This window comes from Protopterus annectens, chromosome 3.part0 (genome assembly GCF_019279795.1).
Source record: "Protopterus annectens isolate FY-2018-M chromosome 3.part0, PAN1.0, whole genome shotgun sequence".
NCBI lineage: Eukaryota > Metazoa > Chordata > Ceratodontiformes > Protopteridae > Protopterus > Protopterus annectens.
In genome coordinates this window covers 912509580-912533019 of record NC_056731.1, presented here as the reverse complement: position 1 = coordinate 912533019, position 23440 = coordinate 912509580, and the positions used below count along the sequence as shown (strand labels likewise).

The 23440-nt window shown below is 37.5% G+C and overlaps 1 protein-coding gene across 1 annotated transcript in view; it reads right to left on the bottom strand.

Annotated features, from left to right (window-relative positions):
- ENOSF1 (enolase superfamily member 1) overlaps window positions 1-23440 on the bottom strand; it is an 852891-nt gene that overhangs the window by 121926 nt on the left and 707525 nt on the right. The window contains exon 13 of the mRNA XM_044065235.1: window positions 4769-4898. Within this exon, the coding sequence (XP_043921170.1) occupies window positions 4769-4898 (130 nt within the window). The remainder of the gene's footprint in view (window positions 1-4768; window positions 4899-23440) is intronic.

Genomic DNA, 23440 nt, shown 5'->3' with positions numbered 1-23440 from the left:
AAAAAACAGGATTCTGAAAGCAGATGGCAAAAGAGATGAGGGAAGAAGCTAGACAAATTTTTGCATTACTAAACTCAGATCAACTCACATATATATGTCTAACATTAAAGTTCAAGGAAGATATATGGAGACTGGATAGTAAATGTGTTAAACCACAAATGATAGATTTTACAATTGAGACAAGAACAGAAATGGCAGACTGTAAAACTTTAATAAGTAAGGTATGCAAGACAATGTTATATTTGAAAAGACACTACAGTATAAAGGTTAAACATTTAAATAAAGACATTATAGATGATCAGTGGAGGGAAATATGTCATAATCCAAGATATGTAACCAAATAGAGAAAGTGTAGATGTTTTGCATGATAATGTTTACACAAATATTTCTATACCCCAAGACTTGAAAAAAAATTCACAAAGACAAAAGGCATATGTTGGAGATGTAATCTTTCAAAAAGATGCTCTTGGGAAAATATACTTTGGGACTGTACAAAGTTACTTCAGTACAAAAATGATTTGAATAATAAGCTAAGTCTTATAACTGGAGTAGAATTTAACTATAGTATATAGAGAAAAAGAAGTTCCTACTGAGTAGGTGTAAAATAACATGTATTAATGAGGTGAAAGCATCTCTTTAGTGTTGATAGTGACTAAGAACGTGATAACTAGAAAATGGAATACCAAAGACAAATCAAAAAGGGAGCTGAAAACGATAATTTAAAAATTTGGAATGAGAACTATGAAAGATCAGAAATAGAACTCCATAGTAAAAAAAATCGTGTTTAGCTGTTTGGGATGCTGTAATGGAAACTTGAGTTTGAAGAGAATGTTGACATAGAACAAACTACATAAGATCGATATCTGTTTAATAAAATAAGCTCCAATACAAAGTGAGAAGTCACTGGTATTAAGAATGGTAAAATTAAAAATAAAAAATTAAGGCCTCCAATTAATTTCCATTCTCAATTTAGGTTGTAAATAGTGTGTGTGTTTAACTGTCTTTAGTTAATTAATGATGTTAAATCAAAAATGGAATTAAGAATGGAAAGAACAGCTGATGACAATATTGGGATGTTCATGCTTAGCACTGGCAGGTTACTGATAACTGCAAGCAATCAATGACTAAAATGAGGCTGCTTTATTAGTATTCAAGAAACATATAATTTTAAAAAAGACTGTACTAGCAATTAGTGATGAAATACCACATGCACCAAGCATGGTAACTGCACAGTATGGTACACAATGACAAATGCTACAATAAACTATTAATACTGTTCAAAAATGTAAGATTATCAGGGTTTTAGTCAGGTTTTCCTTGACCCTGTAGGAAACATTAATGTATGCTAGCTGGTCCCATGGAACCTGAGTTTTTAAATTTGCTTGTGGCAGCATCTATAATCTAGTTATATAAGGGATATCACATCTTGCCTCTATAGCAATCAAACATAGTTCTTTGCTTACTTTGAAGTTTCAAAAACTTTTTTTCTGCAAACGTGTTGTAGATGGATGACTACTTCACTGTTTATTGACAGTATGGTACAGTCTCTATTATTCTATTTTTAATGTAATTGAAAATACCTTACTATTGCTTTTAACATTTAAGACCCAGTTGAGTTCATAGTTAGTACTGGAAGATTTAATAAGAAAACTTAAGTTTTTTATGACTAGGGACATTTCTGAAAGCCAAGTAATATATTTTTTCTGTTGTATATTTTATTTTTGTGATTCTACCATTTCTTTGGTTAAATTTTACCTGTAAATCTGTCTCACTAGTATATGTTCATGAATGTAACAGTTAACATTTGACAAGTCACTGAGAAGTATACTGAACAGATATAATTGAGTCACTCAGGATAGCACCACAGTCTGTTTTCTTAAGTAAATCCAGGTAAAAACGCACCACAGATAGTTACAGGCAGCTTGTCAATCTAAAACTTAACAGCAGAAACAAACCAAAGCTTGTCCACCGCGGAGAGGTTTAAAACTATTTAATGCTAAAAAATCAACAAGTATATAAAAACACAGTGAAACGTGAAGTCAGCTTAAAGTAACTGGATAAGCGCTTTCGGCAGGAATGCCTTCATCAGATCTTGTTGTACTAAACTTTGGCCATCAAATTTAAACAGAGGCTTAGCCAATCAAAGTTTACTTCCTCAGCCTCCGCTCTTTCAATAAAGCTTTTTTAAAGGGAACATTCCATTTAGTCCAGGCAGCTTATCAGCCTGCAAAACAGCAATCCAGTGAGTTTCCACAATCTCAGCCAAATTGCAGAGATTCCCATTCTCATATCTTCAGTCAATTCTTCAAACACCATAAAATTAAAACTATGGCTAGTTTGATCGCCATATACATACTCTAAAACCTTCATGACAACCAATATGCTGACGTGCTTTAAGACTTTAGCTCAAAATGCTTTTTGGCCATAAAAATCAGTCACTGATTTTGTCTACAGGTGTCATATGTATGCAGTTGACAGGGTGAGTTTAGAAGATGGCAACAAATGCTTGGTGGGACACTCAAAACAACCAATGCTGCATTGCACTTTATGAGGCAACCTGCACATAATGCTGACATTAGTCAAACCAAAGTTTTCTTTCTGCAGTAGGTGTAAGATGAAATGATTATCAGTGGTACATAGGTATAACAGATAGTGTTACTGTCTCACAGTACATGGTTCTTCAGTTCATTTCTTAACTGGCACATCTCCTCTACAGAATCTGCAGATTTTATCTTTGTATGTTTTCACCAGTTGCTCTGGTTTCCCCTCATATCATACAGACATGCTGCAGGTAACTCTGTGATCATCCATATTGTTCATAGGTGTGACAGAATGAGTGTGCACATGCTACATCCTTTATAAACTGGCATCCCATCCAGAACTGGTTTCTCTACTTTGTGTCCCCTGTGTGCCAGGATAGGCTTCTTTATGACAAAAATGAAATAAGCCAATGGTACCATATTCATGCAAATGACCATCTGACTATATGAGTACAGTTACAGTGGATATAAAAAGTGTACACACCCCTGTTAAAATGCCAGGTTTTGGTGATATAAAAAAATGAGACCACAATAAATAATTTCAAAACTTTTCCCACCTTTAATGTGGCCTATAACTTGTACAATTCAATTAAAAAACAAACAAATCTGTTAGGGGCAAAAATATAAAAAACAAAAAAAGTTCAATAAGCTGGTTGCATAAGTGTGCACACCCTTAAACAAATACCTTGTTGAAGCAACTTTTGATTTAATTACAGCATTCAGTCTTCTTGGGTAGGAGTCTATCAGCATGGCACATATTGACTTGGCAACATTTGCCCACTCTTCCTTGCAAAAGCACTCCAAATCTGTCACATTGTGAGGGCATCTCTTGTGCACAGCTCTCTTCGGGTCTCCCCACAGATTTTGTATTGGATTTGTGTCTGGGCTCTGGCTGAGCCATTCCAAATATTTAATTTTCTTCTGGGGAAACCATTCTTTTGTTGATTTGGATGCATGCTTGGGGTCATTGCCATGTTGAAAGGTGAAATTCCTCTTCGTCTTCAGCTTTCTAGCAGACACCTGAAGGTTTTGGGGTAAAAGTGACTGGTATTTGGAACTGTTCATAATTCTCTCCACCTTGACTAAAGCCCCAGTTCCAGCTGAGGAAAAGCAACCCTTAAGCACGATACTGCCACCACCAAGCTCCATCGTGGGGATGGTGTTCTTTTGGTGATGCAAAGTGTTGTTTTTGCACCACACATACCTTTTGGAATTGTGACCAGAAAGTTCAACCATTTTCCCACATGCTTTTGGGAGACTAGATGTAGTGTTTTGCAAATTTTAGCCGGGCCTGGATGTTTTTCTGTGTAAGAAAACGTTTCTGTCTTGCAACCCTACCCCATAGTCCAGACATATGGAAAATATGGGAGATTGTTGTTACATGTAGTACACAACCAGTACTTGCCAGAAATTCCTGCAGCTCCATCAGTGTTGCTGTAGGTCTCTTGGCAGCCTCCCTGACCAGTTTTCATCTTGTCTTTTTATCAATTTTGGAGGGACGTCCCTTTCTTTGCAACGTCACTGTTGTCCCATATTTTCTCCACATTTTGATGACTGTCTTCATTGTGTTCCATGGTATAGCCAATGCTTTGGAAATTCTTTTGTACCCTTCTCCTGGCTGATACCTTTCAACAATGAGATCCCTTTGATGCTTTGTAAGCTCTTTGCGAACCATGGCTTTTACTGTAGCAGACAACTGAGTAAATGTCAGGAAAAGCCTACTATGACAGCTGAACTTTATTTGGGGTTAATTGATGGCAGGTGTGAACCCAAGAAGATTGAATGCTGTAATTAAATCAAGAGGTGCTTCAACAAAGTATTAGTTTAAGGGTGTGCACACTTATGCAACCAGCTTATTGTATGTTTTTTTTAATATTTTTTACCCTAACAGATTTGTTTTTCAATTGAATTGTACAAGTTATAGGTCACATTAAAGGTGGGAAAAGTTTTGAAATGATTTATTGTGGTCTCATTTTTTTATATCACAAAAATCTGGCATTTTAACAGGGGTGTGTATACTTTTTATACCCACTGTATGATGTAAATTACCAGACTGATGGAGGACAACTGCAACCAAACAATTTGGGGTAAGTATTTGCATTTATTTTAATTATTTACAGCTCTGTTAAAATCATTACTGAACATCCCATGATGTTTTACATGATAATAAGTAGTATTATATGAATTCTAAAGCAACAGGTACATAATAAATAACTACAGTTATTTACCTTGAAACTTCTGAGCCATCAGTAACACAGACAGATTTTCATTGATGCTGGCAAGTCTACAGCCATCTATCTGAACAAACTGCAGAGCCGAGGCTTGCAGAAACTGTTTAAACATAACCTTGTTTTGACACTGTAGAAAAAAAAGAAAATTAATGGCAATGATATGTATAGACATCTGGCAAATCTACTGCAGAAAAATATGCAACACTGAAAATGGCAGTTTTTACTACTATGCCATAAAATGACATCAGCTTTGCTGTTTGATGCTGGTCTCAGCTATTTTTCTAAGGTTTGTTGAGCTCATGAGCAATATGTCAAGATAACAGACATATACATGGTTTGCCAGTACAGAACCACCTTGGTGGACATGATGATTAACCTTCCCTTCTCATTGAGTTGTTAATACAATTACTGACTAATTTTCTGTTCTATATGGGATGCTTGACTATTCAAAATCAAAATCATGGTAGTTTTCTAGGTAAATGAAGAAACGTCTGCTCTCTCGTTTTTTTTTTTTTTACTGAGTAATCAATTATGGCAAAGGCAATCATACATTTATATAAATGAAAATAAACCATATTGTCATACTTCAGTTGCTAACACTATCCCTTATAATCTACAGTCATGGTCAGTCAAACATTACATAGCTCATTCAATTCCTGCCTTTCCTTAAACCTCATTCCTCCTCCAAAACATTATGCTGCATGTGTTGTTCCACAATTCCCATTTTTTTCTCTGCAAATTGCTGCTACCCTTTTCTAAGATCCCACTTCCAGTTATTTTATCTCTGTTACTATATTCACTACTTTTAGTACAATTGATTTGGAACGATTTCAATTTTCTAGTACCTGCTTTTTTGGCAGCCAACACAATTAAACTCAGCAAGGCCTTAAGTCTAGATAATTCCGATTCTGTATCACAGCTCAATAAATAATTTCTTTGGTTACACCAATTTGTTCAGTCAGTACTTCTGACACAGTAGTCTGAAGGGACTTTTTAAAGTGTGCCAACTCAATACCTATTTCTTCCCTGTCACACCTGCAACATTTGCAATCCACCTGAGGAAAAATTCTTTGGAGTCTGCTTGGGTTATAAATATAACTATGCAAACACTTTCAAGCAAAAATCCTAAATCTTCTACACACTGTTGCATATTTGGGAGCCATACCATATATATCCCCCACTGTTTCTTTGTGAATTGCTTATCCAATCTATCTTCCCAAACCTTTCTAATTTCCTCTGACATGCCTTACTAATTATATCTTTCTTAATAACAGCATCTGTTCTTGATTCTACTAAAAACTCTGCCTATATTCTGATAGCAATTCTTGGCATTGAGGGCAATCTCTAGCCTACAGTCCAAATGAATACTTGGCCTCTTTCCATTCTATTACATATCCCTCTCTAATTATTTGCTCCCAATACCTTGGTTCCTTTGCCAGTTTTCTCCAGTAAATTCCAACCCCTCTCTTGCCTATTCTCTGCACCCCTAATTGCAGTCATCTCAATCAGTAGAATCTCCTTTCTCCATTTGAATGTTGACTTAGTTCTTAGAATACTTTATGAATATACTATTATGTATGGATACTGTTATTCTCCTTAAGGATATGCATCCAAAATCCTAGTTTCTCTTTTCTTGAACTTCCCCCCTGTTTCATCATCATCCTCATCCCTTTCCACTTTGAATTATATAGGTTTCTGCTTGTGCTATGTATAGCAGCCTTAACCATGTAGCTCTGAAATACCCCTTCAAATCAGGTAATCTCAAACCACCTTGTTGTTTTGGAAGGATCAACTTATCCCACTTGACTCTTCCCCTCCCAGATAAAATCCTTCAACTTTTTATTAACTGCTATCCACAACATATTCTCTGGTTGATAAAAATATGCTTGCCCTGTGTATAAAACTAAAAGGACTAAAACACTTTCACTGTTTATATCTTGCTATTCATAACCATAAAACAGAGCTTCCCATATCTCAGTTTTTATATTATCTTTTGATTAGTCTCTTCCCACATATTCCTGGCTGCCATAACAAAATCCTTTTCAATCCATACTACTAAGTACTTCATTTCATCATGTCACCATAAATATAGGTATTGTTGAACTAATGTGTATGTGGTACACAGTTTACAGCTATTGCCTTTGTTTTATCCTCACTAATTTTTAATCCTAAAAAGACTTGAAACTGTCTCAGAATGTACAACAACACTGAAACATCATTTACTGGTATTATCAGGTATTAGATAATATCATCTGCAAATAAAGTCAACTTTTATTGATTAACATACCAACCACCTCCTTGAATTTGTGAGTCCCTTATTTTCCCTGGCAATGGTTCTAAATCTAATGCAAATAACAACGAGGAAGGAGGACACCACTGATTGGTTCCCCCGCTGAAACAGAACCTATCAGAGAGGAATCCCCAACTTTAATTTTCACCTCGGAGCCCTCACTGAGAGCATTTTTGTCTATACACACTGAGCTAAGCGGAGGAGGTGCACTGACCAAAACTCTAATCTCTGATATATAACAATAAGTATCCTGTTTTTTTTTTTGCTTATTTTACTAGTTATTGCTTATTCTAGCCATTTATAGCACTTTTTATTATCTGCTGCATACGTTTTACTGTATTTTATTGCTATAAACTAATCTTCATGGCTGTACTAAAATTGTCTGCCTTACAGGGCCTGATAAATAAGGTTTTTACTGTCACACTGTTTGTAAAGCTTTTTTAGCTAGTTTCACTGTGTGGAAGGTATAAACTGGAAATTTTCTCCATTTCTTAAGCATCTGTTTGTTTGTTCAGATTATCTGCCAAGGAGTGTATCACATAACTGATTTGTTTGCAGTTAAAAACATTCTCTAGAGTCTCCTTGCTCCTTTATCTATTAAAAATTTCATTTAGTGTCTCACTACTATTTTTCTGCTGTGATAAGCATTTCTGTAGTGTTTTCTGTCTAAAATTATTCTGCACCTTCCCTCCCTATTAGTATCTTGCTCTTATACTTGGTGGCTTTGCAGTTGCCCACCCCTACTGTAAATTTGATTTGGGATACTCCTCCCAGTCTAGTGTCATTAGCTCACTCTACCTAATACAGAGAGAACATTTGAGAAGGCCAACCCACTTAGTTTATTAACCTTGAATTATCTTCTGTTCTTCCTTTCTCCCTTTCTACTTTACAAAAAAAAACCCACTTTGCTAGAATCTACCATTGCTAGAATCTCCTTGTGTTCTGACTGAGTGTGCTTCTCAAACAATCTGGAAATATAGAGCTGATAAGTATATTTCTGGCATGTTTTAACTGTTCAGAGTTCTGCACTGTCTTAATTTTTGACTGAATTATTTATATTTTTGCTGGCATTGTTTTCTGACTCTAAGTGCGTCCATCTTGATTTTTTTCCTAATTTACTGCCTTCTGCACTTGTTTTTAGCCAATTTTTTAAATTTAACTGCATTTATTTAAACTGTATTTGCTTTAATATTGCTACACACTCATGTGCTAGCTTGCACTGCATTTGAATTGTTTATACTGTTGCTTTAACTGCTTTTCTGTAAAAAAAAGTTCTAAACTTGTTTCCTGCCTTTCCTTAACTAGTCTAGCCCAGATACAGATTTGCTGTATTCAGGACTGCTTGTAAAGCTTCTGAGCCCCCCCCCCCCAAAGCCTTTATGTGTTGGACGGAAGCTTTCTAGCTTATCAGTGGGAGTGGTAAGAACTAGGTAGCCTATCTACCATGAGAGGAGTGGTTTTTGGCCCAGAAATTGTAGTTTATTGGCCGTTTTGGCAGTTTTTCTATCCCTTTCAACTTTCTGTTTTAAAAGCCAACATTTGTGCTTGTTTCCCACCTTTCCTATAACTAGTCCAGTCCAGATACAGATTTGCTATATCCAGGACTGTTTGTAAGCTTCTGAGCCCCCCAAGCCTTTCTGTGTTGGCGGGAAGCCTTCTAGCTTATCAGTGGGTGTGGCAAGCACTAGGTAGTCTATCTACCATGAAAGGAGTGCTTTCTGGCTCAGAAATTGTAGTTTATTGGCCATTTGGGCAGTTTTTACATCCCTTTCAACTTTCTGGTTTAAAAGCCCATGTTTGTGCTTGTTTCCCGCCTTTCCTTAACTAGTCTAGTCCAGATACAGATTTGCTGTATCCAGGACTGATTGTAAGCTTCTGAGCCCCCCAAGCCTTTCTGTGTTGGAGGGAAGCCTTTTAACTTATCAGTATGAGTGGTAAGCACTAGGTAGCCTATTTACCACAAGAGGAGTGGTTTCTGGCCCAGAAATTGCAGTTTATTGGCCGTTTGAGCAGTTTTTCTGGTTTAAAAGCCTATGTTTGCACTTGTTTAAGCTCCATACTGCGGTGCTGAAATGAGGCAAACTATTACTGGTGCCAAAAAGTCTGCTCTTCAGTTTTTTTCCCTTAGATTTTGCTAGTTCTTTCTCTCTTGCACTTCAAATAGCCAAACTGCTTTGCACTTCAACAGGTCTTTGTACCAGTTATTGTAGCACACCTTAGTGCCATCAGCACTAGTCGTTCTTCATGGAAATAGCTTCAGTACCTATTAGTCATGACCACCCCTCCTGGAATGATTAAAAGGCAGTTCCCTGTGCTCTCTCCTATTAACCTCGTGCACGTGGGCATTCTGAGGCAGTGCAACAACTGCCTCATGTACACAGACAACCCTCTCCTCTTACCTCCCAACACTCAGACTTGTGACAGATGTACTTATATGCACTCTCCTGCCAAGACCAGACTAGGAGGTCAAGAGGAGAAGGTCAACACCTGCACCACACCACATGGAACACATAGCCCTCCAGAACACCCATAATCACAGCTCTCACATAAAAACACAAACCACACAACCACCTTCGTGGAGGCTGTCAATAGAAATTTACCCAAACAGCACAGACCTCCAAGACAGAAACACACTCGACCACCACAACACAGCACAAACCGCAGGACACATAGTTCACCTCCACAGTGTGCCCCTCAATCTAAGCCCCTAAGGCTAAACACCTTGCCCAATACATTAATCATAGGTGACTCAATAGTAAGGCACACAGATGTCCCACTCACTAGGTTGAATAAGGAGAAGGTAACAGTCAGCTGTCTAGCAGATGCCAGAATCCGACACATAACAGATGCACTCAGGTCACTCCACAATAAGTACAAGTTTGACTCTGTCATTGCCCATGTGGATGCCAATGAACTAAGATGCACCTCCCTAGACTACATGAAAAGAGACATGGTGGAGCTCCGATTATGTGGCACAGGCAGGTATGACACTAGCCTCAAGCAGTATCCTGCCATCACTCAGAATTATACCACAGTACAAAAAAAAATGATTGACTTCAACAATTGGCTAATTTTCTGGTGTCATTCTAAGGGGATCCAGTATCTATCTGCTTGGGATGACATGAATGACAGACCTCGATGCTTTGCCAGAGATGGCCTGTATCTGTCACCCCTGGGTTTCCAGGTACTGGCTAAGGGTCTTGCCACCCCTACACTGCCTTTTTTAGGCGGTGTTCCAAATACCAAATTACCAATGTAACAGCTATAAATAAATGCAATCTGAAGGTCATGTTGCTCAATGCTAGAAGTCTAAATCTCAAGATGCACTCACTCAAAGCACTCCTCAAAATGGAGAACATCAACATTTGTGCTGTAATGGAGACCTGGTTTAAAGCGGCAGAAAGCACCCCTGTGCTACCAGGCTATAACTCATTTCACACCTTTCGGCCTGGAAACATGGACTGAAGCTCCAAAGACAGTGGTGTCTCCATATTCATAAAGGATATGCACACCTCCAGACAAGTAGCCCAGCATAAGGCATCTGAGATACAGGTACAACTAACATTGGGTAAGACGGTGATCCAGGTCATAGCCTGCTATAGGTCCGCAACCATGTCCTTAGACTCTCACTCCACATTCCTAAGCACATTGGAATCTATCAAGGTCCAACCTCACACTCTCTTACTAGGAGACTTCAACTACCCCTCCATAAACTGGGAAAACTACTCAAGCACCAATACAATGGCCCATCGCTTCCTGGAATTCATCAATTCCAATGCCCTGGACCAGCTCATTCTGACCCCCACTAGAGGAAGCAACATCCTTGACCTGGTTATTACTAACATGGGCAATTGTTGCTCTACACCAATACTCAATCCCTCCCTGGTCAGATCCGACCATAAACTAAGCATCATGGAAATCCACATCCCCCACCCCCGCAAAGGTAACCACCTTGAAAAACTTCTCCAAGGCTGACTTTGGACTCCTAAACACAGAGGTGGCTAACTTCATGGCACCCATGCCAATGGAAAATAGCTACATGACTGCCGAATTTTACACCAATGCACTGTATGAACATGTACACAAATGTATGAAACTAGCCATACCAAACAGAACCAAGACACTCTTCTCCAAAAAAAAGAAGCCAATCTGGTGGTCCCCTGCCATTAATAAACTGTACAACAGAAGGAAGAAACTATCCCTTATTAGCCCCAAGACTGGAAAAACTCCCTTATTAGCCTCAACAAACAGGTGAGATCCCCTCATGAAATCTTCTAAATCCAGCTATGAAGGCAGAATTGTGGCAAACACTAAAAACAATCACAAAGCCTTCTATAGCTATATCAAGAACCTCCATGGCAATGCCCAGATTTGCTCTGAGATACTGCACAATGGTACCTCCTATACTCAGCCAACAGACATTGCCAACATACTGGCTGACAGATTCAGTGACAGCTTTACCCCCCCCCCCAAAGGACCAATCACAATACCAGAAGAATGCCAGGTACCCATCATAACTGCAGCACAGGTTAAAGATGCATCGTCCAAGGCCAAAAATACAGTTTCCATAGGACCCAATAATATCCCTGGGTGTGTTCTACATGAACTACAAAGTGAAATGGCACCACATCTGTGTGCCCTGTTCAGTCACAGCCTCACCTCAGGCTTTGTCCCTACCGAATGGTGCACTGCTACAGTCATCCCTCTCCATAGAGGGGGAGCGACTACAGACCCTGGGAATTATCGCCCCATTAGCCTGATGAGTCTGATATGTAAAGCTATGGAAAGCATCATCATGGACCTGATTAACAAAGATATAGGAAATCTCTAAACTCTAGAAACCAAGCAATTTGGCTTTGTGAAAGGGAGATCGTGCCTGCTCAACCTGGTTGACTTCTTTGAGTCAGTCACCAGAGCTGTGGATGAAGGTAAGGCACAAGCTACCTCGATCTGGCCAAGGCCTTTGATACCATTCCTCACTCGAGAATTATTGATAAACTCACCAAACTAGGCATCAACCCCTATATCACTAGGTGGGTTGCAAATTGGCTCACAGATAGAACACACAGTGTGAAAGTAGCAGGCTCCAAGTTAGACTGCCGACCAGTCACAAGTGGAGTCCCACAGGGTTCGGTCCTGGGTCCTCTCCTGTTTGGCATCTACTTCTCAAAAGTCCAGGCCAACACAAAGGGACTCTGGCTGACCAAGTTCACAGATGACTGCAAGCTGGGAGCCATTATTAACTCTCCAAGTGATGCTGACATCCTACAGAAAGGCCTCACTGAGACCAATAACTGCTGTCAAAACCATGGCCTTACGCTTAACTCCAAAAAATGGGTTGTCATCCCCTTTGGTAAAAACTCAGTTCCCACTCATTACCACATCGATGGGAGCCCACTGAACACTGAAGGTGTTATAAGAGATCTGGGGATGCAGGTTGACAGCAACTTCTCCTTCGACCGCCACATTGCCACTGTGGTCAGAAAGTCCTTCTATGTGGTACAGCTCATTATCACGGGTTTTGCATCCAGGAAGAAAGAGGTCATTGTCTCTCTCTACTCTTCCCTCATTAGACCAATCATCGAGTATAATGCCCCATTTGGCATGTACCTCACTAAATACCTGCAACAGCTGGAGAGGCCACAGAAGTACCTCACGAAGAGGATCATAGGCATTAAACACATGTCCTACATGGACAGACTCAAAAGACTCCAGCTCTTCTCTGTCTCATATCACCTACTTGGAGGTGATATCTGCTTGACTTACAAAGCCATGTCTGACCCAGCTCTGTTAGAAATACTACATCTAAAGAAATCCCAATTCTCCACCCCACATGCTCCAGAGACCTCAACCTCATTACCACAAACAACAGAACATGCTGGAGGAACAGGTCCCTCACCCAGAGACTGCCCATTCTCTGGAATAGACTTCCCATACATGTCAAGCAGAGCACCTCGCTGACACTCTTCAAGAGGAATCTTGATGAGTGGATGGGTAATAAGAAAGTTCACCCCGGGATCATTCCAGTGGCTCTTCTTGATAGAAGCACTGGTAACTAACATCGGGTGGCACAATGCTAGGGGACGTCTATGGGCTAGGCTAGCCTTGTAAAGACTCCAAGGCTATTAGCCTAGTACACACCTATGAACCTATATATCCTTTTAATCAACCTTATAATTTTATCAGGGAATGCAAATGCATCCACTGCCCTTTTCATAAAATCCTAGCTTACTCTGTTGAGTGCTTTCAATGCATCAAGAACCACCAAAAAAGTTGCATTTTCTTACATTCTACTTCCTTCTGGATCATTACTGCTTTATTAATGTTGTCAAATGTTTGCCTCCCTTACACAAAACTACACTGATCCATATCGATCAGTTTTAGCATCATCTTGGTCATTCTTTTAGCCATTTTTGATATACACACTTTATAACCATGGTTTAGAATCAAAATAGGCCTATATGAAGCTGGATCTGATGGGTCTTTACCTTCTTTAGGTATTATACCCACCACCACTTCCCTCCAGGATGTTGGCACTTTTCCTCCTTTTAAAACGCTGCTAAACAAAATGCTCCAGATCTTTACCACTTTCTTCCCACTCAGTTTTCAAACTTCCAATCCAGAGGAATAACATCTGTTCCTGGAGACCTTCCTGCAGATTCATTATATATCACCATTTTTATCTCATTTCCTCCTATCCTAAATGTTGAGCCTCATCTACCTCTAACCTTGGTATATTTAATTCTTCCATAAACATTTCCATTTGTACTTTTTTTTTTATTTCAACATTTCTCTGCTTTATACAGATTTTCATAAAATTTCCAAAATATTTCTAATACCGCTAAAGGATCTTTGGTTATTTTACTTGTTATAGGCCCCCTAAGCTTGGCAACAATCCTTTCTACTTTCTGTTGCCTCAGCTATTGTGCTAAAAACGTTTGTGCTCTGGAGCTATTATCAAAATAACAGCTGCTTAACAGCAATTCTTCGAAACTCATGCATATTGTTGTAGTAGTTGCTTATTTTCTCTTTAGCACTCTGCAGTTGCACCGCTTCTTGTTCTGTGAGTTTCCCCTATGCAACACTTTAACCTCTGTCAGCCCTCTAAATAATTCTTGATACTTCTTACCCATATATCTTTTTCTTTTATTTCAACACCCTATTTTTAAACTGCATTTAATTTTATCTCATTCTCTAGCTATATTTTCAGAAGAAATTTCTATCTTCCCTAATAATGCCTAAATAATTTCCACCACCCATTCCTTAAATGCATATCTATTTAACAGATAAACGTGGAAGTTTCAGTATCTAATTTTTATTTCATTACCCTGCATTTTTATTTTAGTTATTATTTGCATGTTATCTGAAATAGTTATTGGATGCATATCAAAACTTTCAATTAAATGCATATCTTCCTTTGAAATATAATTTCTGTCTAGCCTAGCCCAGTTTTTGTACCTTGGGAAATAATTTGTAAGTTCTCTCTGAACCCGTACTATTGAATTCAAATTTTCCATACCAAATATTTTCAAACATTTCTTCAAAAACCTACCTTCTTTTGTTATAGTTTCCCTTTTAGGCTACCTAGATATATCCTCACTGTTACAAATCAAATTCCAGTTCCCACCTATAAATAATATTCCCTGCTGAAAATTGATTATTTGTCACAAAATTTTCTTAAGCTCCATTGTAGCAGTTTTATGTGGAATAGCAATACATGCCAGTGTAATCGCCCTCCCTTGCCAATAGTCCCTTAGTACTACAAATCTACCATTATCTTTTTTCCCTCTTCTATCACTATTGGAGCTCTTCTTGCAATTAATATAAGTACCCCCTTTTCCTTTGTCCAGATAGTCTGTTGAATAACCATCCTTAAATCCTTTATCAAATTCACATGCTCATTTCTTTCTAAATGTGTCGCCTGTAACATAGCAATTTGCACTCTGGATTTTAGTATAGTTCACTACTCTTTCTTTTTTAGTATATAAAGACAACATGGAAAGTGTTGTCATTGTGATGAAAAGTTATTTATTCCCGCCTGTTATGTACAACAGCTTTTTTAGAATGTCAAGTTTCAGCTTTTCTGTTACTGCATACACTAATGTCTGGCGGGTTGATCTTTTACAGTTATTTCTTGCCATATCCATGTGAACCTATGTCACATCTTATAAGACTTTTTGTTTTAATGAAAACCTCTCAAAAACACTCCCTAAATGAACCCAGAACCCATTAACTTAATACAGACACATACAACTATATACTTATAATGAAGTTTAACCCCCCTAATAGGAACAATTGCCCCAGATTGACAGCCATACTCACAGGATTGAAATAACATATAATGAAGGTTATCCCTACTAAGACACAAGGTACAACCTGAGATTCTGCTTGCACTTAAGTGCTGTTTGTTTTTGTCTTATCTTTTTTCCTCTCCCAGATGTAGAGAACAACTTGAATGTTTTCAGAAAACATTATCTCCTAGCCACTGAAAAAAAAAACTATTCTCTTTTTATTGCCCCCATCAGATTGTCTCCTTAGAATCATGAAAACCAGATACACAGTTGCCTTCCACTACAATATCATGTTGCATTATGTACATTTATCTGATAAAGGAAAACTTTTCATTGCATTCAGTGTTCTTATATTTACTTGCTTCCCCTTAAAACATGTTATTAGATCAAGCTAAGGACCTTATACTAGTCATTCCCATATGCAAAAGCAAGAAAAAGCATGGCGATTTTATTTACATCATGCTCTTTTGTCCAGGCTTTCAAATCTTTTTACACTACAGTGCCTACTTTTCTTAAAACTCAAGAAAAGAAAAAGGGAAAAAAGGGTGCCTGTTTATTTTAGTATCCCTATTACACACAAAAAAAAATTGAAAATGTTTTACTTTATACCATGCAGTATATGTCATGTTTTATAAAAACACTGTTAATACAAATACTGTTAAGAACAAATTTTGTTTTACTTACAGTTACCTCTTTCCTTCCTCTTCCGCTCTCTTTAAAGTTATTCCAAACATTAATGACACAAAGCAGGGTATATGCTTTGAAAGCCTTTGCAAGTTTAACAAAGTCAAAAAAGTCCAATATTTCCAGGTTTTCCTGTTCCATCATACTTCACAAATGTAACTGATGCTTTGTAATCTCACATTTATTCCTTTATTTCTAAGTTGTTGGTTTTCTTCTTGTTGAGCTCCATTTCCAAAATCAAGTCTCTGGATCATTTCCAACATGGTCCTGGTTTGTCTAGTCAAGTCTTGTGCTTTTTTTCTCTCTCAAGCATTTTCCTTCAGAACACTGGAAAAGGTTTCACTGGCATAGTATCTTTGAGCTTTAACATCAGAAGAATAAGAAGCAGAATCCCCTTCTGTTTGAAACAAAAGTTTGTCCAACAAAAGGTCAGCTATTTCTTCCTTATCATGTTCTGCATCAAAAATGACTTTGACCCTCCAGGAAAAAAATATAATGATACATAGAGAATGTATGTATTAATGCTCTTTCTTTTATCTGATGACACTTTTTTTTTGTGTACGCAAGTGGGTTTTAAAAATGAGATATCACAATGTAATGAATCATTTTCCTTAGGCAAATACATGTTCAGTGTGATTGAGAAGTACATTCTGTTTCAATATTTCCATGGGAACAAGTTGACTAAAGGTGATGGCAATAAACTGAGAGGTCTGGACGTTGTTTATTGTGAGAAAACCTAAAATTAGAAAGGTACAAGTTCAGTAAAAATAAAGTCTGAAATTATTGGAAGTGAGTAAGAGATAGCAGTAGAACTGTGTATAATTTTGTTTTATTTAAAGACAGAGCTAAAAGTTTACGTTTTTTGAATTTATACAAATTGTTTTTCACATCTGGGAGGGGAATACAGATAAGAAAATAACAGAATGCAAATAGCAATGCTACAGGAGACACATTTGGAAAGAAGTGAGCATATGAATTTGATAAAGAAAGGATTTCAGGATGGATATTCATCAGACTATCAAGTCAAAGGAAAGGGAGTACTTATAGTAATTACTAAGAGATCTCCAACAGTGATAGAAGAGGAAAAAAGATAGTAATGGTAGATTTGTGGTAAGAGACCACTGGTAAGGATAGAGGATTACGCTAGCATGTATTTATATTCCAGCAAAAACTGTTATTTATTTCTACCAAAAATTTCTTAAGCTCTATAATCAGCATTCAGCAGGAAATATTACTTACAAATGGGGACTGTAACTTGATTTACAACAGTGAGGATGTATTTGGGTAACCTAGAATAGAAAATGGAAGAAGAGTAGATTCCTGAAGAAATTTATAAAAGATACTTGTTATGGAAGAGATTAATTCAATAGTAGGAATTCAGAGAGAATTTACATTTTTATTCCCTAGGGTATAATAGCTGGCTAGACTAGACAGAATTTATATTTCACAGGAACATATGCATTTAATTGAAAGCACCTACACACATCCAATTACTATTTCAGATCAAATGCAAAAAAGATAAAAATGCAGGATCATGAAGTAAAAATGAGACATTGGTACTTCCCTACCTAGCAGTCAAAAAAGAAGGGAATTTATGAAACTGGTAGTGGAAATTATTTGAGTGTTATTAGGGAAGATAGAGATTTCTTCAGATGGTATAGCCAGAGAGTGGGATAAAATTAAAGTGGAGTTTAAAAATGTGGTAGAAACAAAAGAAAAATAAATATAGTTAAAAAGTAACATGAATTTCTTAGAGGGGCTGACAAAGGTTAAAGTACTTCAGAATAAGGGGAATCTCAAAGAACAAGAAAAGGTGGAAATGAAAAGTGCTGAAGAGAAAATAAGGGAGTATCTGGATAATATGCAAGAGCTTAGAATGACTGCTGTTAAGTTTTTTTAATAATAACTCCAGAGCACAAAAACTTTTCACACAAAGACTTGGGCAACAGAAAGTTCAAAGGGTTGTTTCCAAAGTTAGGGAGCTTATTGCTAGAAAATAACTAGGGATCCTATAGAGGCACTGAAGACATTTTGGAAAACTTATGAAAATTTGTATAAAACCAAGGAATGTGCATATCAAGAAAAAGCACCAATGTAAATATCTATGGAAGATTTAAGTATGCCAAGGTTAGACGTAAATTAGGCTCAGCAATTAACTGCTAAAGTTAAGAGAAGAGGAGATAAAAATGGTAATGTATAATTAATCTGCAGGAAAGTTTCTAGGCATAGATGGTATTCCTGTAGACATTTTATTTATTTATTTATTTCCAGTTTGATGGCCAGGGAGGACCACTGGGCTCAAGGAGCCCATTTTCAGTGGAGGCCTGGGGAGAGAAACTCCATAATACATGCTAAAAAATAAGCAAAAAGTGATATTACATAGTAAAACTTAGTAGAGTATAATCATAAAATAGAGGAACATACATACATTGATGATTACAGACAAGTTGTACAGAGGATTATTTGCACAGAGGAAGTAGATCATGTGTGCAAGGTTATAAAATAACAATTGTAAATCATTTGAACATAGTTATAAAACTGACATTTGTAAATACAGTTTTTTCATAAAAGGGGTGAATAAAAGGGTGAATAAAGGTGGAAAGTGATTTATTTAAAATGTACAGATTCAGGATATTAATGTATAGAGAGAGGCAGTTAACAAATAGAAAAAGTGGAGTGGATACAAAGAAGTTATGTACTCACCATAACGTTCCATCTGAGTAGGTACTTCATTTGTCTGCAACCTGTGGGTATCGGATCCGAGCCGGTAGCTTTCCAAGCTACAAGATCCGAGCTCCTAGCTCCTCTCCCTACCCATAATCCCCTGCTACCTGCTGTATTACAACCAAACACACAAACCTCTCACGAAGATGCCGCGGCCAGCAAACTATGCAAGTAACAACGGGTAGCAATTACTGTTCCAAAACCATTTTAATAGCAAATTTACAAAGGATATATGATATATATCCCTCCCAACCGATTTCGGTTCCCCTTCAGTGGAGCTAAGATTTGTGAAAAGCCAACATCTGATTCCCTTTAATAGTGTCAGTACACATTATAGACCAATCAAAATACAAACATCTTTTCAAACATATTTTCTTAATATAAAGTAAACCCAACAACCATATTATGAATATACCTTAGCCTATATGTTTATATAAACTAGTATATATATAAAAATATAAAAAAATATAAAAAATGAAATAAAAAAAAGAATAGAGTACACAGAAATATTTGCACATTGTCAACCTCAAATCTAGATATATGGAGCAATTGATTTGGATATGATAACATTCTTAGTAAACATATATCTTTCAATATTGGAAAAATAATCTATGTTATATAAGATATATCAATCATAATAATGCATAAATATATATCACAAGAAATATATTATAGATGATCATTAATACCTGGCGGGAATAATGCACCCAAATGTATGATCCAGTATTTTTCTTTTTCTGTCAAAATGTTGTCCCATCCTTGTTGGTGACTCCTATCACCAACAACCCTGTCAATAATAGTAAACTTAAATTTTGCCGTGAGATGTTTCATAGTATGTAAATAAAGGGCATTAGTAGGTATTTTGTTTTTAATATTACTTCTATGTTCCCCAATTCTTATTCTAAGGGGCCTAGAAGTTTTTCCAACATAGAATGCAGAGCATTGACAAGTGGCAAGATATATCACCCAACTCATCGAGCAATTACCAAAAAATTTTAGATCATAAACTTTACTGGTATTGGCACTACTAAAAGATTTAGTTTTATTAATATCCAAACAAGACATACAATGTCCACAAGGATAGGTGCCAATCAGTTCTTTGCCCATAATGGTGAGCTGTTTATACCTTGCCCCTCCACTGCTATGATGTTTAAAATGTGAGAACATAGAAGCTAGAGTTTTGCCCTTTCTATAAGAATATTGACAACATGTCCCCAGATGTTGTCTAAGAATATCATTAGCCATTAAGATATTCCAATTTCTCTCTATCACACCTCTAATAACCTGATTATTTCTACCATAGGTAGTGACCAATCTCATAACTTCATCTCCTTTTTTATCTTGATCATGATCTTGATATTGTATGAGTTGGTCCCTACTTTTTTTGTCTGACATATATTTAGCAGATTTGATATCAAACATAGAATACCCTCCATCATGGAATCTATTGGTAAGATCCAAGCTGGCTATCTCATAGTCTTCATGACTAGAATTAATTCTTTTAATGCGACAGAATTGAGATTTTGGGATGTTCCGGACAGTGTGGGGATGCATACTGAGGCATGTAACAGTGTATTATATTGAGGATATTTCCTATATATTTTTGTACCTAGTGTATCATCAGGCTTCCTGTATACACTGACATCCAAGAATTCAATATTGGACCTACTACTATTAATAGTAAATTCAATGCCCCAGGGGTTACTATTAAGGTAATCCACAAATTCTTTAAGATATTCCGCATCCGCCCGCCACACCATCCAACAATCATCAAGATATCTGCGCCAGATATCTATTTCCACAATGTAAATATTGTGAGATGTGTCATAAATTTATTTATGGCGTATTTAGAAGAATACTTAATTTATGACACATCTCACAATATTTACATTGCCTCGAGTATGCATCCCCGCCACACTGTCCGGAATTCTATGGTAGAAATAATCAGGTTATTAGAGGTGTGATAGAGAGAAATTGGAATATCTTAATGGCTAATGATATTCTTAGACAACATCTGGGGACATGTTGTCAATATTCTTATAGAAAGGGCAAAACTCTAGCTTCTATGTTCTCACATTTTAAACATCATAGCAGTGGAGGGGCAAGGTATAAACAGCTCACCATTATGGGCAAAGAACTGATTGGCACCTATCCTTGTGGACATTGTATGTCTTGTTTGGATATTAATAAAACTAAATCTTTTAGTAGTGCCAATACCAGTAAAGTTTATGATCTAAAATTTTTTGGTAATTGCTCGATGAGTTGGGTGATATATCTTGCCACGTGTCAATGCTCTGCATTCTATGTTGGTAGAATAAGAATTGGGGAACATAGAAGTAATATTAAAAACAAAATACCTACTAATGCCCTTTATTTACATACTATGAAACATCTCACGGCAAAATTTAAGTTTACTATTATTGACAGGGTTGTTGGTGATAGGAGTCACCAACAAGGATGGGACAACATTTTGACAGAAAAAGAAAAATACTGGATCATACATTTGGGTGCATTATTCCCGCCAGGTATTAATGATCATCTATAATATATTTCTTGTGATATATATTTATGCATTATTATGATTGATATATCTTATATAACATAGATTATTTTTCCAATATTGAAAGATATATGTTTACTAAGAATGTTATCATATCCAAATCAATTGCTCCATATATCTAGATTTGAGGTTGACAATGTGCAAATATTTCTGTGTACTCTATTCTTTATTTTTTATTTCATTTTTTTATATTTTTTTATATTTTTTTATATATATACTAGTTTATATATAAACATATAGGGCAATGTGTTAGCCCTAAGGTATATTCATAATATGGTTGTTGGGTTTACTTTATATTAAGAAAATATGTTTGAAAAGATGTTTGTATTTTGATTGGTCTATAATGTGTACTGACACTATTAAAGGGAATCAGATGTTGGCTTTTTCACAAATCTTAGCTCCACTGAAGAAGGGAACGAAAACGGTTTGGAGCAGGATATATCTCACATAACCTTAGTAAATCTGCTATTAAAATGGTTTGTTACCTGCTGTATTACCTCAGATCGACTTTTTGCCTTATCACCCAACTAATAACCTCGAGAGAGGAACACATCAGATCTAATCTCCTGACAAGAGACATACAGGTGACCAGAAAATCCCGAAAAGGTTTGAGGGATGGCAGGGGGGTTGGTTGCAGACAAATGAAGTACCTACTCATATGGAACGTTATGGTGAGTACATAACTTCTTTATCTGAAGTAGTTACTTCATTTGCTCTGCAACCTGTGGGACAGAGTCCCCAGCTACTCAAGAAAAACCCTGGGTGGCCTTTACGGAAGGATATTCCGGAGCACCGCAGAGCCAAAAGAAGCCCTGCCTCTCGAAATCATATCCAGTTTATAATGAGAAATGAACATATGAGAAGAGGACCAAGTGGCTGCTGAACATATGTCATCCAAGGGAACCCTGGACCAAAAGGCTGCTGAGATGGCTACAGACCTTGTAGAATGAGCGTGGATTCCAATAGGGGCTGGTTTGCTGACGATATGTACCCATGAATAATGCACTTACAGATCCAATTTGCAATGGTCATTTTGGAAATGGCTTTACCCATGGCTGATTTTGCAAAAGATACAAACAACTGGTCCAACTTGCGAAAATCTTTAGTTCTGTGCAAGTAGAAACGTAGTTGTCTGTGTACATCCAGTTTGTGTAACTTGTATTCTCCTTTGTTCTGAAAGTTTGGGAAGAACACTGGTAAATTTATTGATTGATTAATATTTGACTCTGAAGCCACCTTAGGTAAGAAAGACGGGTTAGTCCTGAGGGACACTCTATCCTTGTGAAAGACAAGGTAAGGAGTTTTCATACACAAAGCTTGAAGTTCCGAAACCCTCTTGGCCGAAGTTATAGCCACCAAGAAGGCTGTTTTCCACGACAAGAACTTTAACGGAACCGAGGCCGCAGGCTCAAAGGGTGGACTTGTCAGGGCTTGTAAGACTAAGGTCAGATCCCATGGGGGCACCACCGTTTTCACAGGTGGCTTCAACAGAAAGATGCCCCGCAAGAAGGTTTTGCATAATTTTGCAGATGCCAAGGACCCTAAGCCATCACCTACATGAAAATGGGAGATGGCTGCCAACTGCACTTTGACCGTAGAAGCACTTGCGCCCTGCCGAAAGATCAGCGACAGGAAGTCCAGAATAGTCGGAATAGGGACTGTAAATGGGTCCAGGCTCTTGTCTTTAGCCCAGATGGAGAAATGTTTCCATTTACTATTGTAAAGTTTTCTGGTAGACGGCTTATGAGCCACGACCAGTATGGCCTTAACCGGAAATGAGATACCGGGAGTCCTAGCCATCATTGGAACTGGATCAACCAAGTAAGGATGAGATTGACCAGGTTCGGGGTTTGGACCCGCAGGATGCGAGATCAGGTCTGGAATGGGATCCAGAATCCATGGAGGAGCCACACTGCGAGACTGCAGATAAGGGAACCAGATCTGGCGAGGCCAGAATGGGGCTATGAGGATAACTCTGCTCCCCAACTGACAGGCTTTCTGTATGAACTTTGTCATAAGCGGGAGGGGGGGATAAGCATAAAGGAGACCAGGAGGCCAAGCATGAACTACAGCGTCTCTGGGATTCTCCCCTTTGGGGGGCAGTATTGCGAAGTACTCGC